The following is a 25,635-nucleotide window of genomic DNA, read 5'->3' on the forward strand; positions in this document are numbered from 1 at the left end:
GGACTTCATTCCAGTGGTCCTCATCTCAGATAAATAGACACATACACACATGAACACACTCGCTGGAACTAAGTCTCGTCTGTAAACCGCCTCTGTCTTCCTCCGCTGGTCCTGCCTCGGGGCTGCACGCAGCCCATGCCACTCGGGAGGGGCCTTTGCCCTGTGGTTTCTCAGCTCTTGCGTTCCACCGTGCTGGCCAAGTATGAGAGACATCAGCAGGGGGGAGTCTTCCCTTGTTGAAACTCCTTAGGTTTGGTAGCTGGGACTGACCAATGCTGACAGGAAATAGAGGCATTTATTAAAAGCCAGAGTTGTCAGCTTGCAGGCTGCAGAGCTCCTGTTAGCATATGATTTTGTGGTTGATTTGGTGCTCCTTTATAAAAGGAAAGAATTGGACAAAAATGGGAGGAGTGTGCGTGGGTCTCTAAAGTTAGATCCTTTTTCCTAAGTAATTTGCCTTTAGAGTTTCATTTGTTTGGAATTTCCTGAGATTTTGATCTTGCCAGAAAATTTCCAGCAAAACAAAATTTTGGGCAGGTGAAGAATTTGCATGTGAAACGAAATCATTGTTTTTGTTTTTAACTCTTTTCTTAACATATTATCCTTGGTTCAACCCTGAAGGTTATTCTGTTTTTTGTGACTCTCAACTTTTCCCGCATCTTCTGGTTCTTAGGAAAAGAATGGTATTGTTTGAATGGAGAAGAGGAATAAAAATAAATGTAAAAGCCTTATTCTTGCCTAGGCAGGCTTGGCTTTATGGCTTGGAGCGGAATGACATGTCTAATCTGGTGAAGAAGGGGTATTTTGGGTTGATTTGGCTTCTTGTTGGATTTGATTTCTTTTTTTTTTTTGAAGGTTTGTCTTTTAAACTGGAATTTTTCTGTGACTATAATCAAATGTGTATAAACACCCTTAGTTTCACAGTTGGCATCACACATTTCTGTTACGTGTATTGAACACAAGCCACTGTGGTGATGGACATGAGGCAGGGTGGTTTTTTCAAACAAACTGAGGCCTGGTGTGATTAAGTGGTCGTAAAACAGACTTGTGACCCAGAGAGTTCTTTTCTTCCTGGTCCGGTGTCCTTTGCTCCAGACATACCCCTTTCCTGGAGCCTGGGGAATGCCTTTTGTCGGAGTAGAGGTTTCCTGTTGGGACTGCAGCACTCGCCTGCCTTCACTCTGCTCATCTCAGAGCAGAGGTTCTGAACCCTCATTGCTACTTACGGAAATTGTTTCTCAACATGAAAGTACCTTTGAACAAGTTTGAAGGCCAGAGGTAGACAGTTGAGAACAAAGTGGAAATAGCATTAAAGCCAGAGCTGTTGGCAGGAGTCTTACAAAGTGTGTTGAAGATGGTCATGGGAAGCAGGAAGCATTTCTGTCCCAGTAGGGTGGGTTCGGTGCTAACGCAGTCCCGGTGTTGTGGGCTCCGTTACCAAGTCCCCACTCACCATCACATTCTTGTCTTGGTTTCCCCCTTCCTTGCTTCCCCTCCTCACCACCCTCTTCCCCTGTGGCCACCGTGGGCACCAGTAGCAGTTATCCACGTGTTGGATCTCGAGGCTGCTTCCCTACAAGGACACGGGGCCGGTGGTGGTGGCTGTGGACGTCGGAACCGAGCTCTGCCGGTTCTCGCGCTGTGTACCTTGGGACATTTGACTGGCTGCAAACTGGCAACAAACTACTACTTCCACGGTCTAATCTGTAGTTGTTTTCCGTCTCTGTATTTAAGGCCAGTTGAAGAGGATGGATGATAGAAGCAAGCATATCTTATGCCTGCTTAAGCAAGCCTTCAGCAGGTTGGGAGAGGTGTTCCTAAACAGCCGGAAAGGTGGGTGCGGCAGCCTGTAACACAGAACAGGCTCAGAGTGTGGCCAGGTTCGCTGTCCACGAGTTTTGTTTTTTGTCTGATTTTTGATCTCCCTGTTTTGTCTTTTTTAAATTGAAAGGCCTCAGTTAAAAAGCTGTAGGCGGTCTCGTGTGTCATGGAGTATCTGGCTGTGAGGCTCAAAGTTTATGACTGTCCAGAGCATCCCCTTAAATCCTACTTGGGTCAGTCCACGGGAACAGTGTTCAGATGGACTTTTCTGGCTGGCAGAGTCTAGAATGGTAACCAAGCATGAAAGGACAGACAGTCCCTAATTCGTAAACGTGTCCAGTACAAAAGGTTGAAAGTTAGTTGTTCAGGACACGGAACATAGTTTCTATAGAATCAGTGCCATGAATGGTGGTTAAGATCCAAGCTTAACCCAGGTACCTATTTAATCTGCAGTATACCTGAAGTGTCACTATTAATACAATATGTGCTTCTCCCATAGAATTATTATATATGATGATTACTATATGTAATATTTAATATGATGCATAATAGTGATTTTATTAATAAAAACCATTCCCAGTTCCGTCTGGGAGGTTGGTGGGGGGGGTGGGATGGGGTGTATTAATGTATCCTCTTCTCATGCAGCCTCGGCACTGGAAGTAGTTTTTCTGCTCCCCTCCAGGTAAGTATGGACTCGCATGGATTTCAGGGGAGAGGCTGGATTCAGGGATGCAGGGGATAGATTAGAGCTTGAAGAATTGATAAGGCTGGTGCTTCTGAGGCTAGAGAACAATGACAGCTCCCACAGCACTTCTTGGGCTGGCCATCTCTTCATCATTATCCTCTTTTGTTTTCTTCTGGGGTCTCCAGACATTGACCTTTTTTCCTTGGTTACCTTTTTTTTTTTTTTTTGCTTGGACCAGGGTTTTTGCTTCTGATCTGCCCCTGAATTTCCTATCTGAGGCTGCTATTTTTGAAATAAATACATAGTCTTTTTGAAGTTTTCAAAATTAAATGTTGTAGCAGAGTCGTCGCATGTTAATTTTGCTGTGAGAAATTGTAGAATCCCAGGTGACTAAACTTTATTAACTGTACCTGTATTTCAGTTTCATTCTCCTTTGATATGTATCACATTGCAGAAAATAATAGCTTTTATAGTTAATACTGATTACATTTCCCTTGATTATATTTCTTATTTAAGACTTGTTTTCACATAAGACCTTTTTGCGACAGTACATGGAAATTCCGCCAGGCGCCCAGGTAAACCTCTGGGCAGGTGGTCTCTGTGGCCTCCTACAGCTCGATTTGTGCCTCACCTGGTACAAAGACATCTTCAGGGGCAAGTACAGGCAGCGCGAGTCAGGCCTAGCCGATGGGGCCTACGGGAGCGTCTGAACGGCACGGCAGGCCTGGCCCTCGCAGCCTTGTGAAGAAACGGTTTGCCTCCGGGACTATCATCTCCCATAAATGTCACGTTCCCCTCCCTGAACCCACAAATAGCCAGCTTGCGCTTCATCTTCGTGCTCAACCAAGCAGTGCTGAAATGCGGGGGCCTTGGGCTGCGAGCTGATGGCATAGTTGCCCTGGGTGTTTCCATTTAGCACTTGGCTGCTTTTGAACTGGCTTGTGGAGAGCTGCAGGGCTGAGGTTCCCTGCTGGTTCACGTTCAGCTTTTTGTCCCTGACTTGACGGCGGCCATTTCACTTCTCAGCAGAAAGGGACACTGGGCCTACCCACGCCCACTCGGAAAGGAAGGTGTGATGAACCACTTCTGAAAGGTTGTGTCTGGCGTCATCGTAAACAAGAAGAGGGGTCAGGTGGGGCTGGAGGTGGAACGTGGCTACTCCCCAGAATTACAGATTGTTCCACAAGTGCATTCTGGCATAGTGTGATGGAAGTTTCTGGCATTTTATTCCTCTTAATAATCATAGCACAGAAGGGGATGGGGGAGTGGGGCTGTCTGGCTATGGAAGCTGTCATATTAGACAGCACTTTTTTCTTTTAACAAGTTTTATCCAAATGGGACTTTAGGTTTTTCTCTCTAATTTACTGGCAGTTTTTCTGAAAACATCTAATTATTTTGCCAGAAAATCACTCAAGGACTTAGCCTTTTGTTTTTAACCTATGCAGATATGTTACATTCTTTTAAAATAGATCAGACAGAAATGGGTTACCTGTGAGATTTTATATATTTTCTAATGCATTCTTTTTATATTAGATATATTTCTGTAGACTTTCTTATGCTCTTATTTGGAGGATGTATTTTGTAACATAGAGCACTGCTTTATCTTCTCTTATAAGCTTGATAAATTTTTTAACCACTAAACATTTTTGTGTATATTGTGAAATCCACTGAGTAATTATAAAATCAGCAGACATTTGTTTACATGTTAACATATGTATCTATTCCTAGTTGCGCTCGAAACCTAAAAGCCTTCAGTTCTTTAGTTTTCCCTTACTTCCAGCTGACTGCCGAGCCTTCCGGCTTCATTCTTGAAGTGTGCATCTGACCCCCTTCTTTCCTCGTCTTCTCCCCTTGCCTCTGTTCGGGCCCCCTCCTCTCTGGCTGTTTGCTGTCCCCGTTTGTGGTCCCCTTCAGCTGGTTCGGGCCCTTCACTTCCAGCCTGTCTTTCATGAGACTAGAAGGGATATCCTTGTCCTACTCGAAGACTTCCAGTGGCTCCCCGTTGCTGGGTCTGTCGTCTCCAGATTCCTTGGCCTGACCTAACACAGGTGCTTACAGCAGGTCTGCAGAGGGTGTGGGCCGCTCTGCTGGCTAGCCTCCCCCCACTCCACACCCCCAAGCCCTCCCCTCTCCTCATTCTCTTCGCCCTCCAGACCGAGTCGTCGTGGGTGCTGGGTCTTCTGTCCGCTGAGAGCCTCCTTTCGGCTCACAGGCCCCACCTCTGTGGAGCACGTGTCTCCTGCTCCCAACGCCAAGCTAACTGTCCTGTTCAGTTCCCTTTTTTAAAAAAAATACTACGGCAAATATTACTAGTATGCTTTCTCTGTCACCTCTGTGAATGCAGCGATTTTCCCTTATCCACCTGAGGAATCCCATCTCCCTGGAGGACAGTTAGGATTTGGTCCCAGGAAGAAAGCCACTGGAAAGCACGTATTCTGCCTCTGACATGCCAAATAGCATTTTTTTTTAACAGCATGTTGCTCCTTTGTAACAATTACATTTTATGTGAATTAATATTTTTATTCTAGTGCTTATGTAAACCCTTCAAGAATATGGGATCATGCCTTTCAGACCTTTGTATCCTCAAAACCAAGTGTATCGTAGCGTCTGGCTTATTGTCACCTTGTGGACTTGTATCGTACACGCATTTAATCTTGCTTAGTTAAACTATACATAGTGCCAAAAACAAAAAGAGAAACTCCTCTAAGTACCGCGTTGTGCTGTCTGACCATGTCTTGATATTCTCTGCAAGGAGGGGAGACTGCAGGTGAGAGAGAAACAGAAGAAGTGAAGACCTGGGCTTTGAAACATCTCCGGCTTCAGTGCTGGCAATTCGGGATTTTCTCCCGAGGTTTTAATCTCAGTTGCATGCAATTTTTGCCTTATAGCAAATTATAGAATTTAGTTGCCATGTAAGATGGATACCTGTGTACACTCTTCAGAAATGTTTATGGAATTGAAGAAACCACATTAAGGACTCAGCACTTAAGAGTAAGCTACCTAACAATTATTCACGAACAGAAGAGTTGTAATTTTCCCTATAAATCATTATGCTGGTCATCTATAAATTCATATAAATTATGTTGGCACTTAATTCATTCCAGCCTGTTTGGGTGCCTGTGGATACCAGGCAGGATGCTAGGTCGTGTCACGTGTGCAGGCGAGGGTGGTGGGAACCACAGCCCGTGGTCTCTCTGACAGTCACGGGAGAGCGACGACATGAAACGGTCACGCAGACTGTGAATTGCGGAGGAAAGCGCCGTGAAAGAACAATAAAAGGTGCATGGAGAGGGTTGAAGAAAGGGCTTTAAGCTGGTGTGAAGAGGTCAGTGAGTGCCTGGGCGAGGCTTACAGGATGGGGTGGGACAGCCTTTTGAACAGAAGGGGCTTAACAGTTTTCAGCAAGGCAGGGAAGACATGCCTGGCCTAAGCTTTGGTCTCCAGAGTATGTCACCTCCTGAGATAATGACTCCCGGAAGTCAATTATTCACTCGGAGAAAAGAGGACTTCCTCTTTGTTTATAGACATTTTAAAATTAAGGATTTGCCTTATACTAGAATCCCATGATTTGTTGAAGAGTCCTGTATTCACTTTACTCACATTGCTTGAGATTTTATAAAATATTTGGAGAATACCTAAAGTCTTGATCTTATCCTTTCAACCCTTATTAAGAATTCTTATTTTTCTAATTTATACTGTATTTCATTATTCAGTGATACGTTTACTATGGAAAACAAAAAAGAATAAAAGTTTTCTTTATCCCTATCACTGCACAGTGTAGGTACGATACCCATTTTGTCTATTTTCTGCCAATCATTTTTTATTAAAATTTTTATTGGGATAATTATAGATTCATGTGAGAAATAATAGAAAGAGCCCTTGTACCCTTTGCCCAGTTTCCTCCACCTTGCTAATATTATGCAAAAGTGTAATACACTGTCACAACCAGGGTGTTGATATTGATAGCAGTTTGTCCATCTTACCAGGTTTCCTCGGTTTCACTTGTGCTCATTTGTGTGTGCTGTTTTCCATAGATTCTTGTATTAGTAATGCCATTTTGTGGTGTGATTTCATTCCAGTTTTTTTCTTTTTTGCCCTCAAAAAGCATCTCCTCTCCTAATCATATATCCCTCTCATATCCTTGTGTGTTTTCTCTAAACTTGTTTTAAAAAGCAACTGCCCATAAGAGAAATAAGTAGATTGAGAACAGAGTTGTCAGTCTGAATGTACTTTACCAGCTTACTGATTGTCTGTAGACAGTTGAGCCAGTTTACAGTTTCTGGCCCTGCTACTGAGAGATCCTCTGGGTGGTTTCTAACCACGAGAGAACCATTTAGTGCCACTCAAAACAGACCGAAGTATGTCTGAAAAAAAGCCTGACAGGGATGTGTAAATGCCAAGTTGCCCGTAATTGAAGCAGAGCAGAGTAGGTAGAGGAATGAACACACACGGGGGGGGGCACAGGTGACAGGCGGCTTTGAGAAGTTTGCTCTTCGTTCTTGAGCGGATAGTCTTCTCATGAAGATAATAACCACTTGCTTGCTGCATGTGTGGTCAGTTGATTTTTCAGTAGTCATATGATTTTCATACGTGGTCTGGTTTTGGGTATTGCTTGAGTTTTCTCAATGGGAATACATTACCTTAATAATCAGAAAATACCCCCATTTTTCAATTTTAGAGTAAAAAGAAACAATCGACATGTGAAAAGTAACAAGGACATTGGTTTAAAGTATCTGAGTTCAGGAAGCATGAATAGAGGGGGAGAGAAGCCAGGATGATTAATACAATCATGAAGTTGCACAGGGTCGCTGCAAGCATGGTGACCAGACAGTCAGCGTGAAGAAATTTAACAGTAGGAGGTAACTGCCAAGGGCCTCTATCCATGCAAATGTAAAGGACCCCAGAAGGAACACGAGGCATGAGTGTTGGGTTCGAGTTTGGATAGTGAGAATAGGATCTCAGTGGAGGTTAGGCTCCCACTGATGAAAAAGAACTGTTCGGTTCTGGCTGACCTTGTTCAGCAACTCTTAATAATTAAGATTTAATAACATAAGAATATGTGGAAGGTACTTCAACGAGAGAATCTGTTTCTCAAATCTGTTAAAGTGAAGTTTTTTTTAACTTATTGTTTAGTCACTAAATTGTGTCTGACTCTTTTCAACCCCTGAACTGCAACATGCCAGGCTTCCCTGTCTTTTACTACTTCCTGGAGTTTGCTCACAGTCATGTCCCTTGAGTCGGTGATGCCATCGAACCATCTCATCCTCTGTCATCCCCATCTCCTCCCACCTTCAATCTTTCCCAGCATCAGGGCCTTTTTCCAGTGAGTCAGCTCTTTGCATCAGGTGGCCAAAGTATTGGAGTTTCAGCTTCAGCATCAGTCCTTCCAGTGAATATTCAGGGTTGATTTCCTTTAGGGTTGACTGGTTTGATCTGCTTGCTGTCCAAGGGACTCTCAAGAGTCTTCTCCAGCACCATGGTTCAAAAGCATCAATTCTTTGGTACTCATCCTTCTTTATGGTCCAACTCTAATGGATGTGAGACTGCTGAAAAAGCCAGAGCTTTGACTAGATGGACCTTTGTCGGCAAAGCAGTATCTCTGCTTTTCAATACATTGTCTAGGTTTGTCACAGCTTTTCTTCCAAGGAGCAAGCATCTTTTAGTAAGGTGGTCTGATAGTCCCATCTCTTTAAGAATTTGCCACAGTTTGTTGTGATTCACAAGTCAAAGGCTTTAGCCTAATCAGTGAAGCAGAAGTAGATGTTTTTCTAGAATTCTCTTACTTTTTCTGTGAGCCAGTGGATGCTGGCAGTTTGATTTCTTCTATTTGCAATGTGATGGATAAACCCAGAAAATGCAGTTTTAGAAAAATTATCTGAGTAAATGAAGGTAGGTTAGATGGCTGGATAACAAGATTATATTACAGAATAATACATATATTGTGGGCCCATCTATGTAAAAACAAGTAGTAACAATTCAGAAATAATGAATTCATTATTTTAGAGTTCATTGTTTGTTTTGTATGTTCGGAGGAGTAGATACTACTAGACTGTTAACGCTGGTGAAGTGTTTCATTACACCTTTACATTGTAGACAGTGGACATGTTTTTATGATTCCTGTGGAGGAATTCTGTAAGTCTTTGAGTATTTAGGAATCTTGGTGTCTTCTGATGACTCCTTCGACACTGATGTACCTTTGGTGCCCTCAGTTTTGGACTGTTACTGAGATTCCCTTCTGTGAGCACTGTTGAAGTTATGTAGTCATCACCAGTTCTTTCCTTGCCTCTCCCCCAGCACCCGATTTGAAGTGTTTTCAGTCGGTGCCTGAGGAGTCGCAGTGGATGTCCCTAAGCTGACTGCCCTTCCTGCTCTGCCCCCTGCTCCCTTTGGCGGTTGTCCTCCGCACGGCACAGCACACTGCCTGCCGCACGGCCATCCTTTGGTCTTAGGCCTGCTCTGTTGTTGTTCAGTCACTAAGTCGTATCCGACTCTTTAGACCTACTGGTAAGGGTTAGTGCTCACGGTCGGTTGCTAGTTAAACCTTTCTGGTCATTTCGGTTGCCTGATGCTCCTTCTCCACTAGATTCCTCGGGAATGGTTTATAGAAACATTCTGTGAATTATCAGTGCATATTCATAGCAGTTTGTCTGCAGCTTTACTATTTGAAGGCCGTTTTATCTATAGAAACACCTTTGGAGCACATATTATTTCCCTGCATAATTTAAACGGGTCCCCACTGTGTGTCCTGTGGTGTGAAGCGTCGCTGTGGGTGTTTGATGCTCGGATTTCTCTGCCCTTTAAAGTGATTTGGTCCTTTTGCTAGGTGCCCAAAGCATTTTTTTCTTAACCTTTTGTGTCAAAGTATAATCATTTATTAAACTATATCTTGCTCTTGGCCAGCTTGGGTCATTCTCCTCCCAAATCAGTGTGTTCTTTTAATATATAGTTTCAAGCCTTTTCTTTTTTTAATTTCAGGAGAATCTTACATTCGAGGTTTCAGTATTTTCTTGTTCCATTGTTTTGATTTCCTTCTCAGGGACTCAGCCTGTTGTGTGTTTGATTTTCTTTTTCTATCATCTATTTTTTTCACTTCCTCAAAAATTTTTAAATCTAATTAGCTTTAAAAGTAAAAGAAAAATTGTTAAGTATAATTGCACATTTTAAAAAAATATAATTTCAAACTTACACAATTAAAACAGTACAGAGAACCTATTTCTCTTTGGTTATATTTTTTGGATTTTTTTTTTTTTTAACTCCACTCTATCTGTTTCCTTTAAGGCAGTAAACTTGTATGTTTGCTCTTGGGTTCTTGTTTTATCTTCATTTTTGAAAATACTTTCTTCTTTTCTTTGTAATTCGTCCCCACTTTCTTTCCCTTACCTTTTCAGATCATTCTGTTTTCCGGTTCCTTTATTTTGTGAGTTCTCCTTCTCATTTGTGCTGTTCTTCCTTCGCGTCTACCATGTTCCTAGTGTCTTCTCCACTTGTTGGATGAGTTTCATCTTTTGTGGGCATCTTTCTGGCTTGCTCTTGTTTTCTTTAGGGGTATTTTTTGTCCCTTGTTCTCTCATATAGTAACGTTATGTGGAACTCAGCTGTTCCTTGTCTGTTGACCATCTTTAAGCGAACAGTTTCCCAGCAGTTTTGAGGAGGGAAGGGGTGGATCACACGGACGCTCAGGGCTCTCAGGCTCCCTCTTCAGCTGCCTTTGTGAAGTGACTTCTGTTCTCCAAGATCTGTTTCCCCTGTTCCTCCCATTTTTACCTATTATCTCAACCTTCTCTTTCCTGTGCCCCTTTTGTCCTTACTGTGCTCGATTTGTTCTACTCCCAGAAGCCTCTCGGTACAGGCTTTGTCTTGGAAGGTCTTAGTGGAGAGTCTGGAGGGCCTCCGAGTACCTGGGGGAGGGGCAGCCTGCCAACGCCTGTGAGCTGGAGCCTGCAGGATCTGCTCCCTTTTTGGCTGCGCACACGGTCGACCTGTCACACCTCCCCGTGAGGCCTTATGCTTCGGGGTTCTCCTGATCACAGCCATCGGAATCCCCCATGTCTTGCTTCTCCTTCCTCCCATACAGTGCGATGCCACATGGGTCTTAGTCACTGGCTGTCCCCACCTCCTTGTGCTTTCAGAATCCTGAGGGGTTTTGTTTTCGTTGTTGTCTGAGGGTTGTCTGTCGGTTTTGCTGTCCCGTTTACTTTTAGGGGGGAATTCAGGGAGAGGGAAAACCTGTGCTGCTGCCGCTGGTTTCCCAGAACCATAAAGCCAGACTGATCGCTCAGAAACACGCATCCAATTGTAGTATTCCTCCCTGCTTAAAAAAATTGAGTTGCAAGAATCCTTCATGAAAACTTTCAAACATATAGAAACAGATTAGTATAACGAACCCCCGTGTATTCGTCACCCAGTTTCAGTCATTATAAGCTCATGGCTCATCTTTTTTCCTCTGTACCACCTACCCATTAACCCCTCCTAGCTCTCAATTATTTTGAAGTGTGTCCTAGCATCATAATAAATACTTTAAAAAAAAAATTGAACACTCAGGATCAGAGGAGCCAGAGCCACGTCGCCTTTGGACTTGGGAAGGAAAGGGAAATGTCAGGGAAGCTGACGTTCATGTCCGGGGTCTGGGCTGAGGCACCATCATCCCGGACATACATGGACAGGCATTCGGAGTGCGGCCTCTAGGGAGCTGAACATCGTGGCGTGCTCTGCTTGGCAGGGAGCTAGGAAGCCAGCACTTGCCCTTCCTGCCTGAATAGTGTTTGCTGCAGAGGGCCTGGGGGTGTGGGGGCATGCTTTCTACCATGCTGAGTTCCCCTTAGCTTGGCTCGGGGGCTCCAGGAAAACCTTGATATTCCAGCTGCTGACCTGCTCCTCCCCTGGTCTGTAGGGGTGGGGTTCAGGGAGCCCGGATCCCATCTCAGATGGAGTGAAGCCTTCTCCAGGAATGTAGCACATCAGAGAGCCGTGCCGCCTGCAGGAAAAGTGGAGAGGAAGAGGCACATCCTTCCAAGAAATGCTGCTCTCACACCCAGCCATTCCCTGGGTATCATGGCAGGAAGTTACTCATTACTGGAAAATCACCCCTGACCTTTCTCTTGAGGAAGTCAGAGAGCAGCGTTCTCAGAGATAGTGGGGTCACTGGTGCTCTCTTCTTACAGCCACTGTTTGTTTTCCAGCGCCGTCCTCACGCTTCCTGCGCTTCCTTCACTCCACGTTCATCTCTCAGCTTGGTTCGTTCTGTTTAGCCCACTCAGCTCAGGGGATCCTTGATGAAGGCTCGGCGGGGAACACGCTAGACCTGGAGTGTCTGCTCCTTGGAGCTGAGGAGGCTCAGGCTCGGGGAAAGCCTGTCTGGCCCTGTGGAGCAGAGGCAGCTTTAGAGCCTGTCAGGTGTGCCGTGCCCTGTGCGCCCCTGGGAGCCGCCGAGCCGGGTCGCAGGGCCTGCTGTGAGGTGCGGGCCCACTCTCTCCTCTCTGACCTGGGCCTGGGGAGGCCCAGGCGGCAGGCTTCTGGGGTTGCTCGGTGCAGGATGGCCGTCCTGTCTCCTCCCCAGCCCTCGTTGCTCAGGCTTCCTTTGAATCAACAGTGTCGGCACAGACTAGGCAAAACAGCTTGGGTATTAACCGTCTGACTTATTTTCTCCACTGAACGCCAACCAGCGTCGGCAAGGAGAGGCAGCAGGTCAGCAGTGCCGGGAAGATCCCTGCTCTGCATCAGATGTGGCTGCTCCCTGGTCACTCCTGAGTTTGCGGTTCTCTCTGTCACCGACTCTTCTTGATGCCTTTCCCTTCTTCCTGTGAATACATGTCTCCTCCGAGCAGGACTCCACTCAGTAGTGTTGTGTTTGGCCACAGGTGGTCTTCCCCACTGAGTGGGAACTCAGTGAGGACAGGGATCATGACAGAACCACCTGCCCCACAACATTGGCGCAACATGAAATGCAAGGCCAAAAATTGGCTGTGAGTACAATGATATATTGTACTCTGGGTTCTGAAGGTGATCCTCAAAACTTGACCTTGGCATCATATATAAGAGTTTGCTTTAAAAAACACACTTGGGTGTTACGACTGGTTACCTTTAAGAATGTTACAATTCTGGGTTTTTAACTATCCTGTTCTCTAATGAACATACCTTATTGAAGCTACACACTGTTTGCTCTGAGTAATCTTGTGAAGATTGCTTTTCAGTGCAGTAAGAAAGCAAACATTCTAATGGTGAGCTTTTTTTCAAGTTTAGGCATTGCCTGTTCCATGAAAATGTCACTAGACTTAGTGTCTCTAAAGTTCTTTATTTATCCTGGTTTTTGCAAAATGTTTGATTTATTTGGTCCTAGGGATTTATTTTCCTGCTAAGCCAGCATAAATGTTGTCATTTTGTGAGCCTTGGGAAGAAGAGTGTCTGGCTGTTATTGTGATATCTTAAGGGATCTTCCTTCTGCAATAGCTTCAGTTATTTATGTAATAATAGTGACCCAAGTCTGTGTCTAGCAATATGTATGGATTTTTAGTTCCTATATAGTTTTAGTTGTGGCATTGAGATATTGAGCAAATCCTCTTCAGGAAAGACTTGGCATGCATCAGCTTTCAAAAGCTTCTAAAAATTGATCATATATTATTAGCAGAGGTTTACTGCCTCCTTCCGTCCCATAGAAAATGTATTTTTTATGTATCCAGTTCTAAGAAGGCAGATGACCAGAAGATCATGCAGCTTTTGCCCAGAGCTCATGACTGGAGAGGGGGAAGGCACAGAGCCCTTCTCAAGCAGGTGCTGCTGCTGCTGCTGGTGGTTTAGCCACTAAGTCATGTCTGACTCTTTGCAGCCCCATGGACTGCAGGTCACCAGACCCATCTGTCCATGGGATTTCCCAGGCAACAGTACTGGAGTGGGTTGCCATTTCCTTCTCCAGGGGATCTTCCCAACCCACGGATTGAACCTGTGGCTCCTGCGTTGACAGGCATCTTCTTTAAAACAATTGCATCTGAATATGTTGAAGGAGGCGGGAAGATGTTCTAATTTAATTTGTTGAGGTGCAGCTGTCTTTGGAGAAGGAAATGGCAACCCACTCCAGTATTCTTGCCTGGAAAATTCCATGGACAGAGGAGTCTGGCGGGCTACAGTCCACAGGATTGCAAAGAGTCGGACCTGACTGAGTGACCGAGCAACAACAACACAGCTATTTTATGCTGGATCTTGCTTGAAGTAGTTACTCAGAAAGTTGCTTGTTAATTAAATATACTCAATAAAGTAAAATTTGCTTTGACAGAAGTTAAAAAGTTAGAAGTCAGGTAACATGGAGAAATATGCTTTTTACAAAATAGTCTGCTTATCGACAGAAGAACAGAAATAATTTAATGTTTTCATTTTTTTTCCATGTATTTCACTACAAGTTTAGACACATAATGATACATACCAGATAAATATGGGGGCAGAAGTTTGTGCCAGAGCCATCCCACCTACCCTTTCCTTACAGAAGAACAAAGTAACAGTGTTCATCTTAGGTACAGAAATGCTATTGTGGGTTTTTTTAATTTCCTACTATTTTAATCTCCTGTGTTCCTCTTGATCTTTACTAAATAGCTGCAAAGAATGAATTGAGCCTGCATTAATCTTTAAAAAGAAAAAAACTCTACCTAGTTTTAATGGTTTTCCTTTCTCTGAAAAATAGTGATTTGTTCATTCTGAAATCTGAATGATCAGATGCAGCTGCATTTTTGTTACTATTTGAGTTTAGGGAGAGGGAGGGCAAGCCCTCTGAACAGACACAGAGGTTAGCAGAGTAACTGTTAGGCTGACAGGAGAGGAAACAACCTATTCTTTGCATAGTTTGAGATTCAAAGGCAGTAGAGTGGATGTAGTTGAAAACTGTATAAGGAAAATAAGCCAGATGGATAAAGACTCTGCTTTTTCTCAAGTGTTATTACATGCTGAAGAAGAAGACAACTTTATACCATTAGAAGCAATAAAGGAAATCGCAGAGGAAAAGGTCAATAGGGTTTGAATACTTAAAAACGTAGAACTACTTTAAAACTTTTTATTACTTAGGTAACGCACATGTGCTGTGGAAAACCATCGGAAAACAATAGAAAATAAAAAATCTCTCAATCATTCTCCCAAGTGGCAGCTCTATTGTTATAATGATGTTTTACGATCATCCTTCCACACTTAAAAAAATTTTTATGTAGGGGAAATTAACTTTAAATGTTCAAACAAGTAAACTGGAAAAGTGGTTTCCAGCACAGACAAAGAATTGATGGCTTTAAAATATGTAAAGAGCTTACAAGAGTTAGAAAAATGCTTGTATTCTCAAAGACCGGTAGGCAAAGACAGACATTGATTCTATGGTACGTCATTCAGCAGACAGTGAGTGCCTGCCGGTGAAGTTAAAGGAGTGCTTACTGTGCACAAAACCAGCTGTCAGAAGGGACTGACATGGCATTTTGTCATCTGTATGTTTTATTCCAGCGTTTTGAGGCATAATCAAGATATAAGTGAAAATATATGGCAAACATTTTTCTTTAAACTTTCAAAAATAGTGTAGGCGTGTGTGTGTATAAACTTGAGATGGAAAACCGTTTCTTAAACAAGACTCCCCACAAAAACTAACAATAAAGGAAAAGATTCATAAATTGAACTATGTTGACGTGAAGAACTTCTCTTCATCAAAAGACACCATTAACATTGGGTTGTTTGCAGAAGTGGCTTGCACGTAGACCAGGTTGTCCTTAATTTACCCCTAATGGATGGTGCGTGCGTTTTCATGCATAGTGCCTGGGATCTGTCATTGTTCTCAGGCACAGTTCTGGGCTAGAACCCTTAAACCAGTCCCCGGGAGGAACGCACGTGCGGATGGGGGGCGGGGCTTCTGAACTGCTGGTTCTGCTTCTCCCAGGGGGGTCGGATCCTTGGTGGTGGGGAGGGGTGTACGTTGAGGATCCCCTTGCTCAGAGCGTTGATCTTCTGTTTTATCGTCAGTCCCTGAAGAGCAGTCATGGGCGTGTTTGTGTGAGTTCCATGTGACAGCGCCTGGCTCAGAACCTTGCGTCTGTTTGTCCAGCTGTCTTCCCCACTGGAGCACAAGGTCCATAGTGGCAGGAATTTGCCTCCCTTGTTCACTTTCCTATCCTTATTGCTTTCCACATAGTCAGTGCTAAATAAATATTTGGATGAATTGAAGAGATTCAAACACTGAATCTAAACCTTGCTTCCTTAATCCACATGCGCAGAGTTCTTTGGAAAGCCAGGCAGAAGAGCTAGGTCACCACTTCGTCTCTTCCCCGAATTGTCATTTTACTTTTGTGGCTTCACTAAAGAACTATCAGTTTAGAATGCTTTTGAGCATTGGGCGCATCTTCCTTCATCATCTCTAATCCCCAGATGGCGTATAGAAAAGTATGTTTACATCTAGAAGGTATTTAGAAAACTCACTTGGTTGGTAACAATAATACAAAAGCGTTTTCTTTGGTTATGGTAAGAGAATCTTGTACTACTCTTGGAATATTAAACAAACTCTTAACCAAAGCTGGTTTCATTTTGACATTCTGTTTCCCTCCCATTCACATTCCCAGATTATACACAGAATACCATCAGTTTCATAAATATGGTTCTCAGTTATTTCCAAGTAGGAATATTGTGTGGGTTCCTAAAGTCCCTCTAGGGAAATTAACCGTGGAGGGAGGAAGCTGGTGGTTGGCCGTCTGGCTCCTTGTAAAGCAAAGTGTGAACCTTCCACTTTCAGATGCCTGCCAGCAACTTGTGTCCTTAGTCAGCTGTGCCACTGTCCTCAGCAAAGTGCCAGAACCCCAGGACCCGAACACCTAAACTGTGCTTATGGAAAGCAGAAGGTCAACAAAGCAGAAGTGAAAGTGGATTCAGTTTTTTAGACTCTTCTCTTACAGGAATGGTTTTGTGGTTCTCAGCATTCAAAAAAAAAAGAAATACTTGTTCCAATATGTTTCATTGACATCAGTTACTGTAAGTCTGATTCACTTTCTGCCTATTGATTTCTACCCAAGGTGAAATTTATGACATTTAACAGAAAACCTAAGTGATGTTAAAAAGCAACAAAAACCAGATACTTTAAGGTTTGTAAAAATAAGGTTTAAAGTCAGTGACCCTTGAAAACACAATTTTTATATTTCTTTGTTAACTATTTGACTGTGTAACCACAGAGTTGTTAAAAATAAAGTAAATGATAATGTTAACGTTATATTAAGCATCCAAAAGATAATATACTTTACTTTGAAGATTTTTTTTTACCCTTAATATACTGCAGCTTTACTCTAACCCTAACGTGTGGCCACTGACTTTTATTTTAGAGGTGTGCTGGGACCGCTCTACCCTTCGTGTCTCTGACCTATTCCTTCAGGTCTCCTATTTCTCCATGCTGTGTGCCTTTGTACTAAGCTTCCAAAGAACCCATCCTTTGTGTTCTGTGGAGAGTTTATCTTCATCTGTTAAGGGCTGTTGTTTAAATTTCAGTGGTTGTCAATTTCATTTCAAGATTTCTCATTTATTCTTTACTGTCTGCTTATTATGGCTTCATTTATTCCTTCCTAGATGTATATGTAACATCTTTTTTTATACACGATTTCTTTCTTTATCCCTGATCTCAAATATATTTATCTTTAAAGTGCCTGACAAGCTAACAGTAAATTTCATGTGAAATAGTTATTTTTCTAGTTGGTTTTCTTTTTCAGAACTAGTCGTTTGTGTTGTAGTGTGTTTTTCTTTTTTTGGTATTGTGCTTACAGATGATTTTGAGTGGGAGGTCTGTTTTTTTTTTCATTTGTTCTTGTTTTATTTTTGAGCCTAGCTGTGCCTTTGTGTTTTTCTCTATATTTAATCGACCCTCACTTTGTTTTCAGAGCTGACATCAGCCCCCCCACCTCCACCGGTTGGTCCCCCGGTCCCCTTGCCGACCCTGTGGAGGGGGCTCCACACTTCTCGTGCCTGCCCTCATCTTCTCATCTGTGGAGAATTTGTAAAACAATTTGATTATGCTTTTTTCCATGTCATTTTCCAAATGCACATAATTGTTCTGGTAGTGATTTGTAACTCCATTATCTTTGAACCTCACCCCCGACCAGTGGACAAGATGACCCAACATTTCCGCAAGCTCTGGCAAGAATGATCATTGTAGATCCTGCTGTCTTTTAAATGCAGGCCGGTTGTGTTCATTTCTCCTTCCTCTCTTTCAGCTTACCACATGAGATTCTGAGGTTCTTGGTTTACTTTTCAGCATCTTTATCTATTCAGTACATAATCATTTTCAACTTTAAACCAAAGCAAGCTTGCTACTAGTTAACTAAATTTTAAACTCTTTATTATCTAAGCATTGTAGATTATCTTACAACTTAGCAGTACTGACTGTGACTTCTGGCATATTGGTTTCCTAAGGTTTATTGGAAGGGCTGAAGCTGAAGTCCAATACTTTGGCCACCTGATGTGAAGAGCTGACTCCCTGGGAAAGACCCTGATGCTGGGAAAGACTGCAGGCAAAAGGAGAAAGGGGTGGCAGAGGATGTGATGGTTAGGTAGCATCATTGACTTATTGGACATGAATTTAAGCAAACTCTGGGAGATAGTGAAGAACAGGGAAGCCTGGGGTGCTGCAGTCCATGGGGTGGCAAAGAATTGAATATGACTTAGTGATGACTTAGCGACTAAAGAACAGCAGCAGAATGAGACAAAGGCTCAGGGCCGGGGCAATGGGATGACCCAGAGGGATGGGATGGGGAGGGAGGTGGATGGGGGGTCCAGGAAGGGGAACACATGTAAACCCATGGCTGATTCATGTCAATGTATGGCAAAAACTGTTACAATATTGTAAAGTAATTAGCCCCCAACTAAAATAAATAAATTTATTAAAAAAAAAAGAACAACAGCAGAGATGTTCGCAGTAAATTATATTGTTCCATTAACTAGTATAGACAGAACACAGCATTGCTTTCAGCTTGAAAGATGTCGAATTTCTGATTTTGATAATTTGTGTATTTCTCAGTATGCTTTACTATACAGTAATTTTATATTCTCATTTATAATGAGATTTATGAGTAATGAAGTTTGTTCACAAACATTACTTTGAAGATTTGGTTGCTAAAATTCTAGTCTAGCCATCCCCTCCCCCCTCCCCCCCCGACTTCTATATATATCTTCCTATTCGGTGGTGACTACTTGCAAGAGTTCCAGGAAATGTATGCCCTGTATGTTCGTATTATTTTAAATTATTGCCTTTACTGTACTTCTGTATTTCCCTTTGATCTAGCTCTATTTCTGAGAGCCAGTAGCTTCCTTAAAGTACTAGGTAACAGCTAGAACAATCAAATTAGGCAACCATTTGTAAAAAGAGGGTGTGGGGAGCATAGAAGATGTTGAAGATGCTAAGGGAGTTGCAGTTCGCTGCAATTCTAGCAAATTCAAGGTACCACTGGGGTTTTTTCTTCCTTCAGACATTTAAAACAGATGGCTATCTAAATCATCTAAAAATAACCATTTTTGCTTTGAATTCATGTTTTAGTAGCTCTTTTAGTACTATCTTGTCGAGAGGCTGTGTGACTCAATTGCAAAGCAAAATAGTAATTAACAATAATTGTTGTTATTATTGAAAAGCAGGAGTGGACCAGACATTTGCTTAAACACATTCTCTTTCAAGAACATTTCTATTCCATAATATGAAGCAGACTGGTATAGAGTTAAGGACTCTTTGAGCGCCTTTAGAATCATTCCTTAATTCAGTCATTAGAATTAAGTTGAATGCCCACTCTGGGCCCTGGCTGGTGCTAGGAGGGTTGAGAGTCTAGGACCTTCCCAGCAGACTCCCGGCTTGAATGAGACACTGGCTCCACCTCATCACTCTTGAAGACTTTTAAGAGAAATAATGCATTTTACTGTGGACCCAGAGACATTCACCTTGTTGTGGGACTGAAGAGAGAAGGATGTTCAAACCAAAATCGCTAGGTTTGACTTAACAAAGTGCTGTAAACATTAGACTATTTCTGCAAGCCTGGCTTTTATGCCTATGTGTTTCAAAAATTAGAACTCTCATGTAAAACATTATCAGCTTTACCCCATGTTTGACTTTTGCCTAATTGGATTTGGGAGGTATTTGAATAATGGATAATGAGCTTTCCTGTAAATAGAGAAACTGATTGACTCTGGGCCCTAATTCATTCTGTTCCCAGAGCTTTATGAGGATGTTAGCCTTGGTGCTCACTGGGAGGTCATCAGTCATCTTGTTAAGTGAGTGTGGAAGGATGGGAAATCAGAACTAGCTTTAGAAATTTTTCAAATAATGATGGTTTCTGCCCTACCTTGCCTCTTAAGATTGATTTTCAGTCAGATGTTTTGTTTAAATTTTATCAGGCATCTTTATCCCAACTTTCTAGCCCAGCTCAGTCATAATTTTAAAAGAACTTGCTTTTTTTTTTCTCCCATGAAAATGATTCACCGTAGAAATGAATCAGATCATTTGGGGTACCCAGTGCCTATATAAAATGACATGGTGTAATTTAAACCACTCCCTGGTAAGCTGTGAGTGAACTTGAGCCTTCCTTTGGCCGCACATCATCAGATGTATTCTCTAGGAGAGCATGAACGTTTGATATCTGTTACACGTGATGCTTTCTTCTGTTACGTTTCTGAAACCTATACTAAGAATAGGAAGCAGGCTCCTGAAAAGCCAGTGAAGCACCATCCAAGGGAAGGAGATGGGTAGGTTATCTGTCGGTATAGGTCATTGCACTGTTGAAATTTCTCATTCAGTGTGATCTCATCCCTGAAATGATGAGGTACACTTTGAATGGTGCTTGAAATGTTGAATGGGGTATTTTTTAGGGGATGCTTCTGAGAATATGTTTCATGACAGGTTTACTATTTCCTTTTTGGCTTGGCTCCTAAATTTACCCAACAGTCAGTCACCTTCTCATCATCAGCTTTAAGGCCTTTATTCTATTTTATTTTCTCTGTGTGGATATTTTACATACTTCAGTGGATTATTTAATCTTTGGTCAGAGTAATAAAAGGTCTAGGGATACCATATACTTGTGATGGCAGTCTCCTTAAACTTGATCATTAGTCAGTGATCTGCTTTCTCTTCAGCTGTTGGAAAGTTGGCTTACCTTTGATACACTTTTAGAATGCAGAAATCTTGTTTTGCTGTAGTTCTGTCACATTTTGTGGTACAGTAGTTCATCTGCTTTTTTCTAAACCACTGTTGGTAGTTAACTTTTAATTTTAAAGGTGCTTTTATCACTCCTCGGTATTAATACTGTAATCCTGGCATTTTATTTTACTGAGTGAAATGAAAACTCTTATATTTAAAGCCTGCATATATTTCTCATATGCAATTCTGAAATAGAGAAACACTTAAACTGGGTTTGTTTTATTATTTGTAAATTATACCTCAAAGTTGGTTAGACAACAGGGACCTATTGTATAGCACATGGAACTCTGCTTAATGTTGTGTGGCAGCCTGGATGGGAGGGGGGTTTGGGGGAGAATGAATACGTGTCTGTGTGTGGCTGAGTCCCTTCTCCATTCACCTGAAACTGTCACAACATTGTTAATTGGGTATACCCTAGTACAAAATAAAAAGTACGAAATTTGGGAAAAAATCAGGAAAGAAAAAAAAAATTGGTTAGAAAAACTAACTGAACTACATGTTTAAGATCTGTGCATTTAACTCTTTGAGTATACCTTAATTTTAGAACCTTCTTTTAAAAGTATTGTGTGAGTAGCTTCTATTTTCCCAATATTTTTGTTAGCTGTCTTCAGTGTGTTCTCTTCAACCAAAAAAGTACAGATTAATAAATCCTTCAGCTGCATAAAATCTGCCCCACACCGTTGTTATTTTGGCCCTTATTTCCTCAGAATGAATATTTCTTCCATCTTCTTTCAGTCACACCAGCTGGACTGATCAAGATTGTTTCATGTCATAAGGCAAATATGTACCTATTGGTGAACACTTCCAGTAACAACCAGAGTAAGAAATTTACAAGATGAGAATTTTTCTCCCTTCAAGATGTTTTTCTGTGCTGTGTAGCATTTCCCCGAAAGCTTAATCTCATCCATGAAAGATGTGATGGATACGTTACTACTAGACTAATTTGTTTAATCTCATGCGGGTTTATAATATATTATCATACTTTTAAATTGCTATGTAGTCTCTCTTATGAGTCAAAAACCTTGCCGTTTTGTAGATTTTTCTTTTAAATAAGTAGAATAGCAGAGTGTGGACTTTCTCTTTAAATCCAAGTTGAATATATACATGATTTAAGAAGTTAAATAGTACCACGGTGGTCTTATAATCCAGTTATTTGCTGCCCACATCTTCCCATTACCCAATCTTTCTCTTTATGAATGACTTTTGAACTCTTTGAGCCTGCTTCGAGCTTTCATTTATTTCCAGTTTTTAAGGAAAATGTTTATCCTTTGATTCATTAGTTTAGGTCTTCAGTGAGATATAGGATGTCGTTTTCTTAAGCAGCCATTCCTTCTGCTATCCCTCTTTGCTTCCCCTCCCCCATTCTCCCAGTATGTTATACTTTTTGGTGAAAGCCATATTCATTGTTTACATTGTTTGCGTAGCACATCATCACAGATAGTGTTATACTGTGATGCTTTCCTTTTTAATAGATTTTCTTGTAGTTAATAATTGCCTTTTCTTCATTTGCATAGTTTCCTTTCTGCCTGAGCCACCAGGGAAGCCCCTACCTGTTGTTAATTCTTCTCATACCTTCTGAGAACCTCTCACAACAGTTTTCCACAAGCTCAGTTAGCACTGTCCTATAGAAATACAGTACCAGCCACGTATGTAATTCTGCTTTTTCTAGTAGCCGCAGTAAGAAAGGGGCTTCCCAGGTGGCGCTAGTGGTATAGAACCCACCTGCCAGTGCAAGAGACATAGGAAACATGGGTTCCATCCCTGGGTCGGGAAGATCCCCCGGAGGAGGGCATGGCAGCCCACTCCAGTATTCTTGTCTGGAGAATCCCACGGGCAGAGGAGCCTGGGGGGCTACAGCCCATGGGGTCACAAAGAGTCAGACATGACTGAAATGACCTAGCACGCAGCATGAAAGGTAAGAGGAAGCAGATGAAAGTAATAGTATAGTTTGCTTAATCCAGCATGTTCAAAATGTCATTTCAACCAATAGGCAGTGTTTCAAGTAGTTGAGATGTTTCACTTTCTTTTCTTAGTACTAAGTTACCAAAACCCAATGTGTGTTTTTCACACTCGCACGGCGTCTCTTTTCAGATGCGCCCCGTCTCTGGAGGCTCATGGCTGCTGGATCAGACGGAGCAGGTTCCGGGGATTCTGCGGCTCTGGTCTTGGAGGAGGCATCCCTCCTGGACACCTCTGTCCCTCTGTCTGGGTCGCTTGCTCTGAAGACTGCCACATGGCTACCATCTTGAGACTTCTTTGCTTTGCTTCTCAGTTGGCGTCCCTGTTTTCTGGACTGCCGGTGTTCTCATTTCCCTCTGGTGGTTTTGTTCAGTCACGGTGGGTATGGTGGACACAGGCATGTTGTCGGCATGTCCATCTCTTGAGTCGCTCTGGTCCGGTCCGGCTGCTCACCTCCTGGGGCTGGTGCATGGCAGTCATCCTGGGCCTCCCCGCCACAGCCTGCTTGGAAATTTCCTGTGCCTCTGCTCTTATGGTGGATCCTTATTTGTTCGTTTGTTTTTCCCCTGGGTATCTTCCATCTTTCTCTTCCTTGGCTTTTTTTCCTTCACTCAGGTGGAAACTCCAGTGGATTGCTGAGAAAAGGGAGCAGAGATGGTGGGGTTTCTGAGACCCTGCAGATCTGAGCCATTTCTCTGGTTCCTTCTTGCGTGACGATAAATGGGGCTGTGTATAGAATTCTAGCTTGGACATCATTTTTCTTCAGAATTTTGAAGGCGTTGCTCTATTGCCATTCAGCTTTCAGTGTTCTTGCAAAATCCGAAGCCATTCAGATCCCCTTACCTTTTGAAAGTAAACTATTTTTTCTTCCTGGAAACTTACAGAATCTTCTTTTTGTTGGCGAGATCCTGGACCTGCACATTACTGTGCTCCAGTGTGGGTCTGTTTTTATCATTTTGCTGAGCATTTGATGTGTCTGGTAGATTTCCTTGAACTATCTTGTAATGTTTTCTTTCCTTGTATTTTATTCTGCTGAATTTTCCACTGTTATTTGTTTATTTAGGCTTTGCCTTCTGGAAAGGTAGAGTTTCTTCTGCCTTTGTCCCTGACTCTTCAGTTAAGTTTATCATTTCTGCCATCTTGCTTTCAAGTTCCAAGAGACATTTCTATCCAACATCCTGTTCTTAATCCATGAATACAGTATCTTATCTTTCTGAGTATATTAATGATAAATATATTTTTAAGCTTTTGTTTCTCTGCACTTTATTTCCTCCAAGGGGCTTATTTTTTCCCCTTTCTTGTTTTTCCTTTAAATCTCTTTCATACTAGAGGCGTTCCTTCCTCTGACACCTCTTAATCGGTGGTCTGTGCATGATGAAGACAAGGGGCTTCCGGGGTCTACTGCAGGCTCCCAGCAGGTGCACGGGGCTGGTCAGCACACATTTGGCCCCGAGGCCTCTGGGTGCAGGTGGGCTGTTATTTGCATACCCTCGTGATGGGGTCTTTTGGTCTTTCCTCTTGTTTGCTCATATCACCTGGACGGTGCTCTGCCCCCGATTCACATTTTTCAGAAGGTAAATCTCCAGATTTCCGCAGAGGTGTGAGGCAGCAGGCACCCAGCAGGAGGAAGGGGGAGGTGGGGCCGGAGATGCAGCTCCCCGGTCCAGCCCCGCCCCTCCCTGCAGTGAATCCCACCCCTCGTTCCAGAAGCAGGCTTCCTGCCCTCCGGGAGGGTTCTGTGGTGGAAACCAGGCCGATGCTCTGCTCTCCCCGCCACCGGCTTGTGACTGAGCCTCCTCCCACCTGCCAGCTGCTCATCAGTCTGATTGCCAGCTTCCACAGTTGTGCTGCTGCTGTCTGCTCTCCTGTTCTCTCACTGCGGGCTTGTCCTTTTTGTTGATAGTAAAATACAGACGTGAAGAAAAAGATCTCTAAATGGGATTATAGTGGTGTTGATGTAGGAGAGCAAAATGAGATGTGTGTGGTCTGTCTAGCAGGACACACGCTGCAGTCTTCTGTGAGTACAGGCACTTGCTCTTTCTGACAGTTTGTTATAATGGGGTTTGTTTACCATCTTCTAGGAAAGCATTTGGGGCTTTCCAGGTGGTGCTAGTGGTAAAGAATCCACCTGCCAATGCAGGAGACTTAAGAGACGTAGGTTTGATCCCTGGGTAGGAAAGATCCACTGAAGTAGGAAATGGCAACCCACTCCAGTTTTTTTGCCTGGAAAATCCCACGGACAGAGGAGCCTGGCAGGCTACAGTTCATGGGGCTGCAGAGAGTTGGACATGGCTGATCGCGTGCATGCGTGCACACGCGCACACACACACAGGAAAGTGTTTGGATAGTGGTTTGGCAGAAAGGGGCATTTTACCTGCTCTTGACAAACTGTAGCTTTACAAGGGGTTGCAGATGGAATTCCCAGGCCTGACACAGAAGGCTCTCCAAGATCTGATCTCTACCCACCTGTGTACTCCAGCCCTGTCATTCCTCCACCAGCCCCCTCCCTGTCCCCGCATAAAGTGTGAACGCCAGCCCCTGTGCCTCTGCTGTGCTGGGTGTGCTGAGCACTGCGCCCCCGTCTCCGTCCCCTTGCCCTCTTCCGCGTCGTTCCAGCTCCCAGCCCCGCGCCACCTCCTCCCACCCGAGGCGCATGGTTGTCCTTGTCTTCCGCCCATGACCTCGGACAGGCCTCGGAATTAGCACCTTGCCTTTCCCGCACTCCCCGGGCCCCTTTGATGTTTGTTTCTGGGCCACGTCTTCCTCGCTGCTTGGCACATGGCCCGCACGCAGGCAGCTATTCCTGTGGATTCCTGGCGCCAGAGATTTCAACAGAGAACTCTTTATCTCTTATTTTGTAGGATATCCGACATGAAGCCAGTGACTTCCCATGCAGAGTGGCCAAGCTTCCTAAGAACAAGAACCGAAACAGGTACAGAGACGTCAGTCCCTGTAAGTATTCACGCCCCACAGTCACCTGCTCCCAGCCTGCCGCTCCTCTGAGGCC

The 25,635-nt window shown here is 43.2% G+C and overlaps 1 protein-coding gene across 5 annotated transcripts in view; it reads left to right on the forward strand.

Annotated features, from left to right (window-relative positions):
• Positions 1-25,635, forward strand: part of PTPN1 (protein tyrosine phosphatase non-receptor type 1) — a 62,446-nt gene that overhangs the window by 15,776 nt on the left and 21,035 nt on the right. For 3 of the 5 annotated variants that reach the window (XM_081560305.1, XM_081560303.1, XM_081560304.1), the window contains exon 2: positions 25,490-25,560. Coding sequence is in view for 4 of the 5 variants with exons in the window: in XM_081560303.1 (XP_081416429.1) it covers positions 25,500-25,560 (61 nt within the window). In the remaining variant the exon portion in view is untranslated. Of the gene's footprint in view, positions 1-25,489; positions 25,581-25,635 lie in introns of all 5 variants that reach the window. The other 2 variants (XM_081560301.1, XM_081560302.1) reach the window with 1 other exon arrangement.

This window comes from Giraffa tippelskirchi, chromosome 13 (assembly GCF_054371585.1).
Source record: "Giraffa tippelskirchi isolate mGirTip1 chromosome 13, T2T-mGirTip1v1.2.pri, whole genome shotgun sequence".
Lineage (NCBI taxonomy): Eukaryota > Metazoa > Chordata > Mammalia > Artiodactyla > Giraffidae > Giraffa > Giraffa tippelskirchi.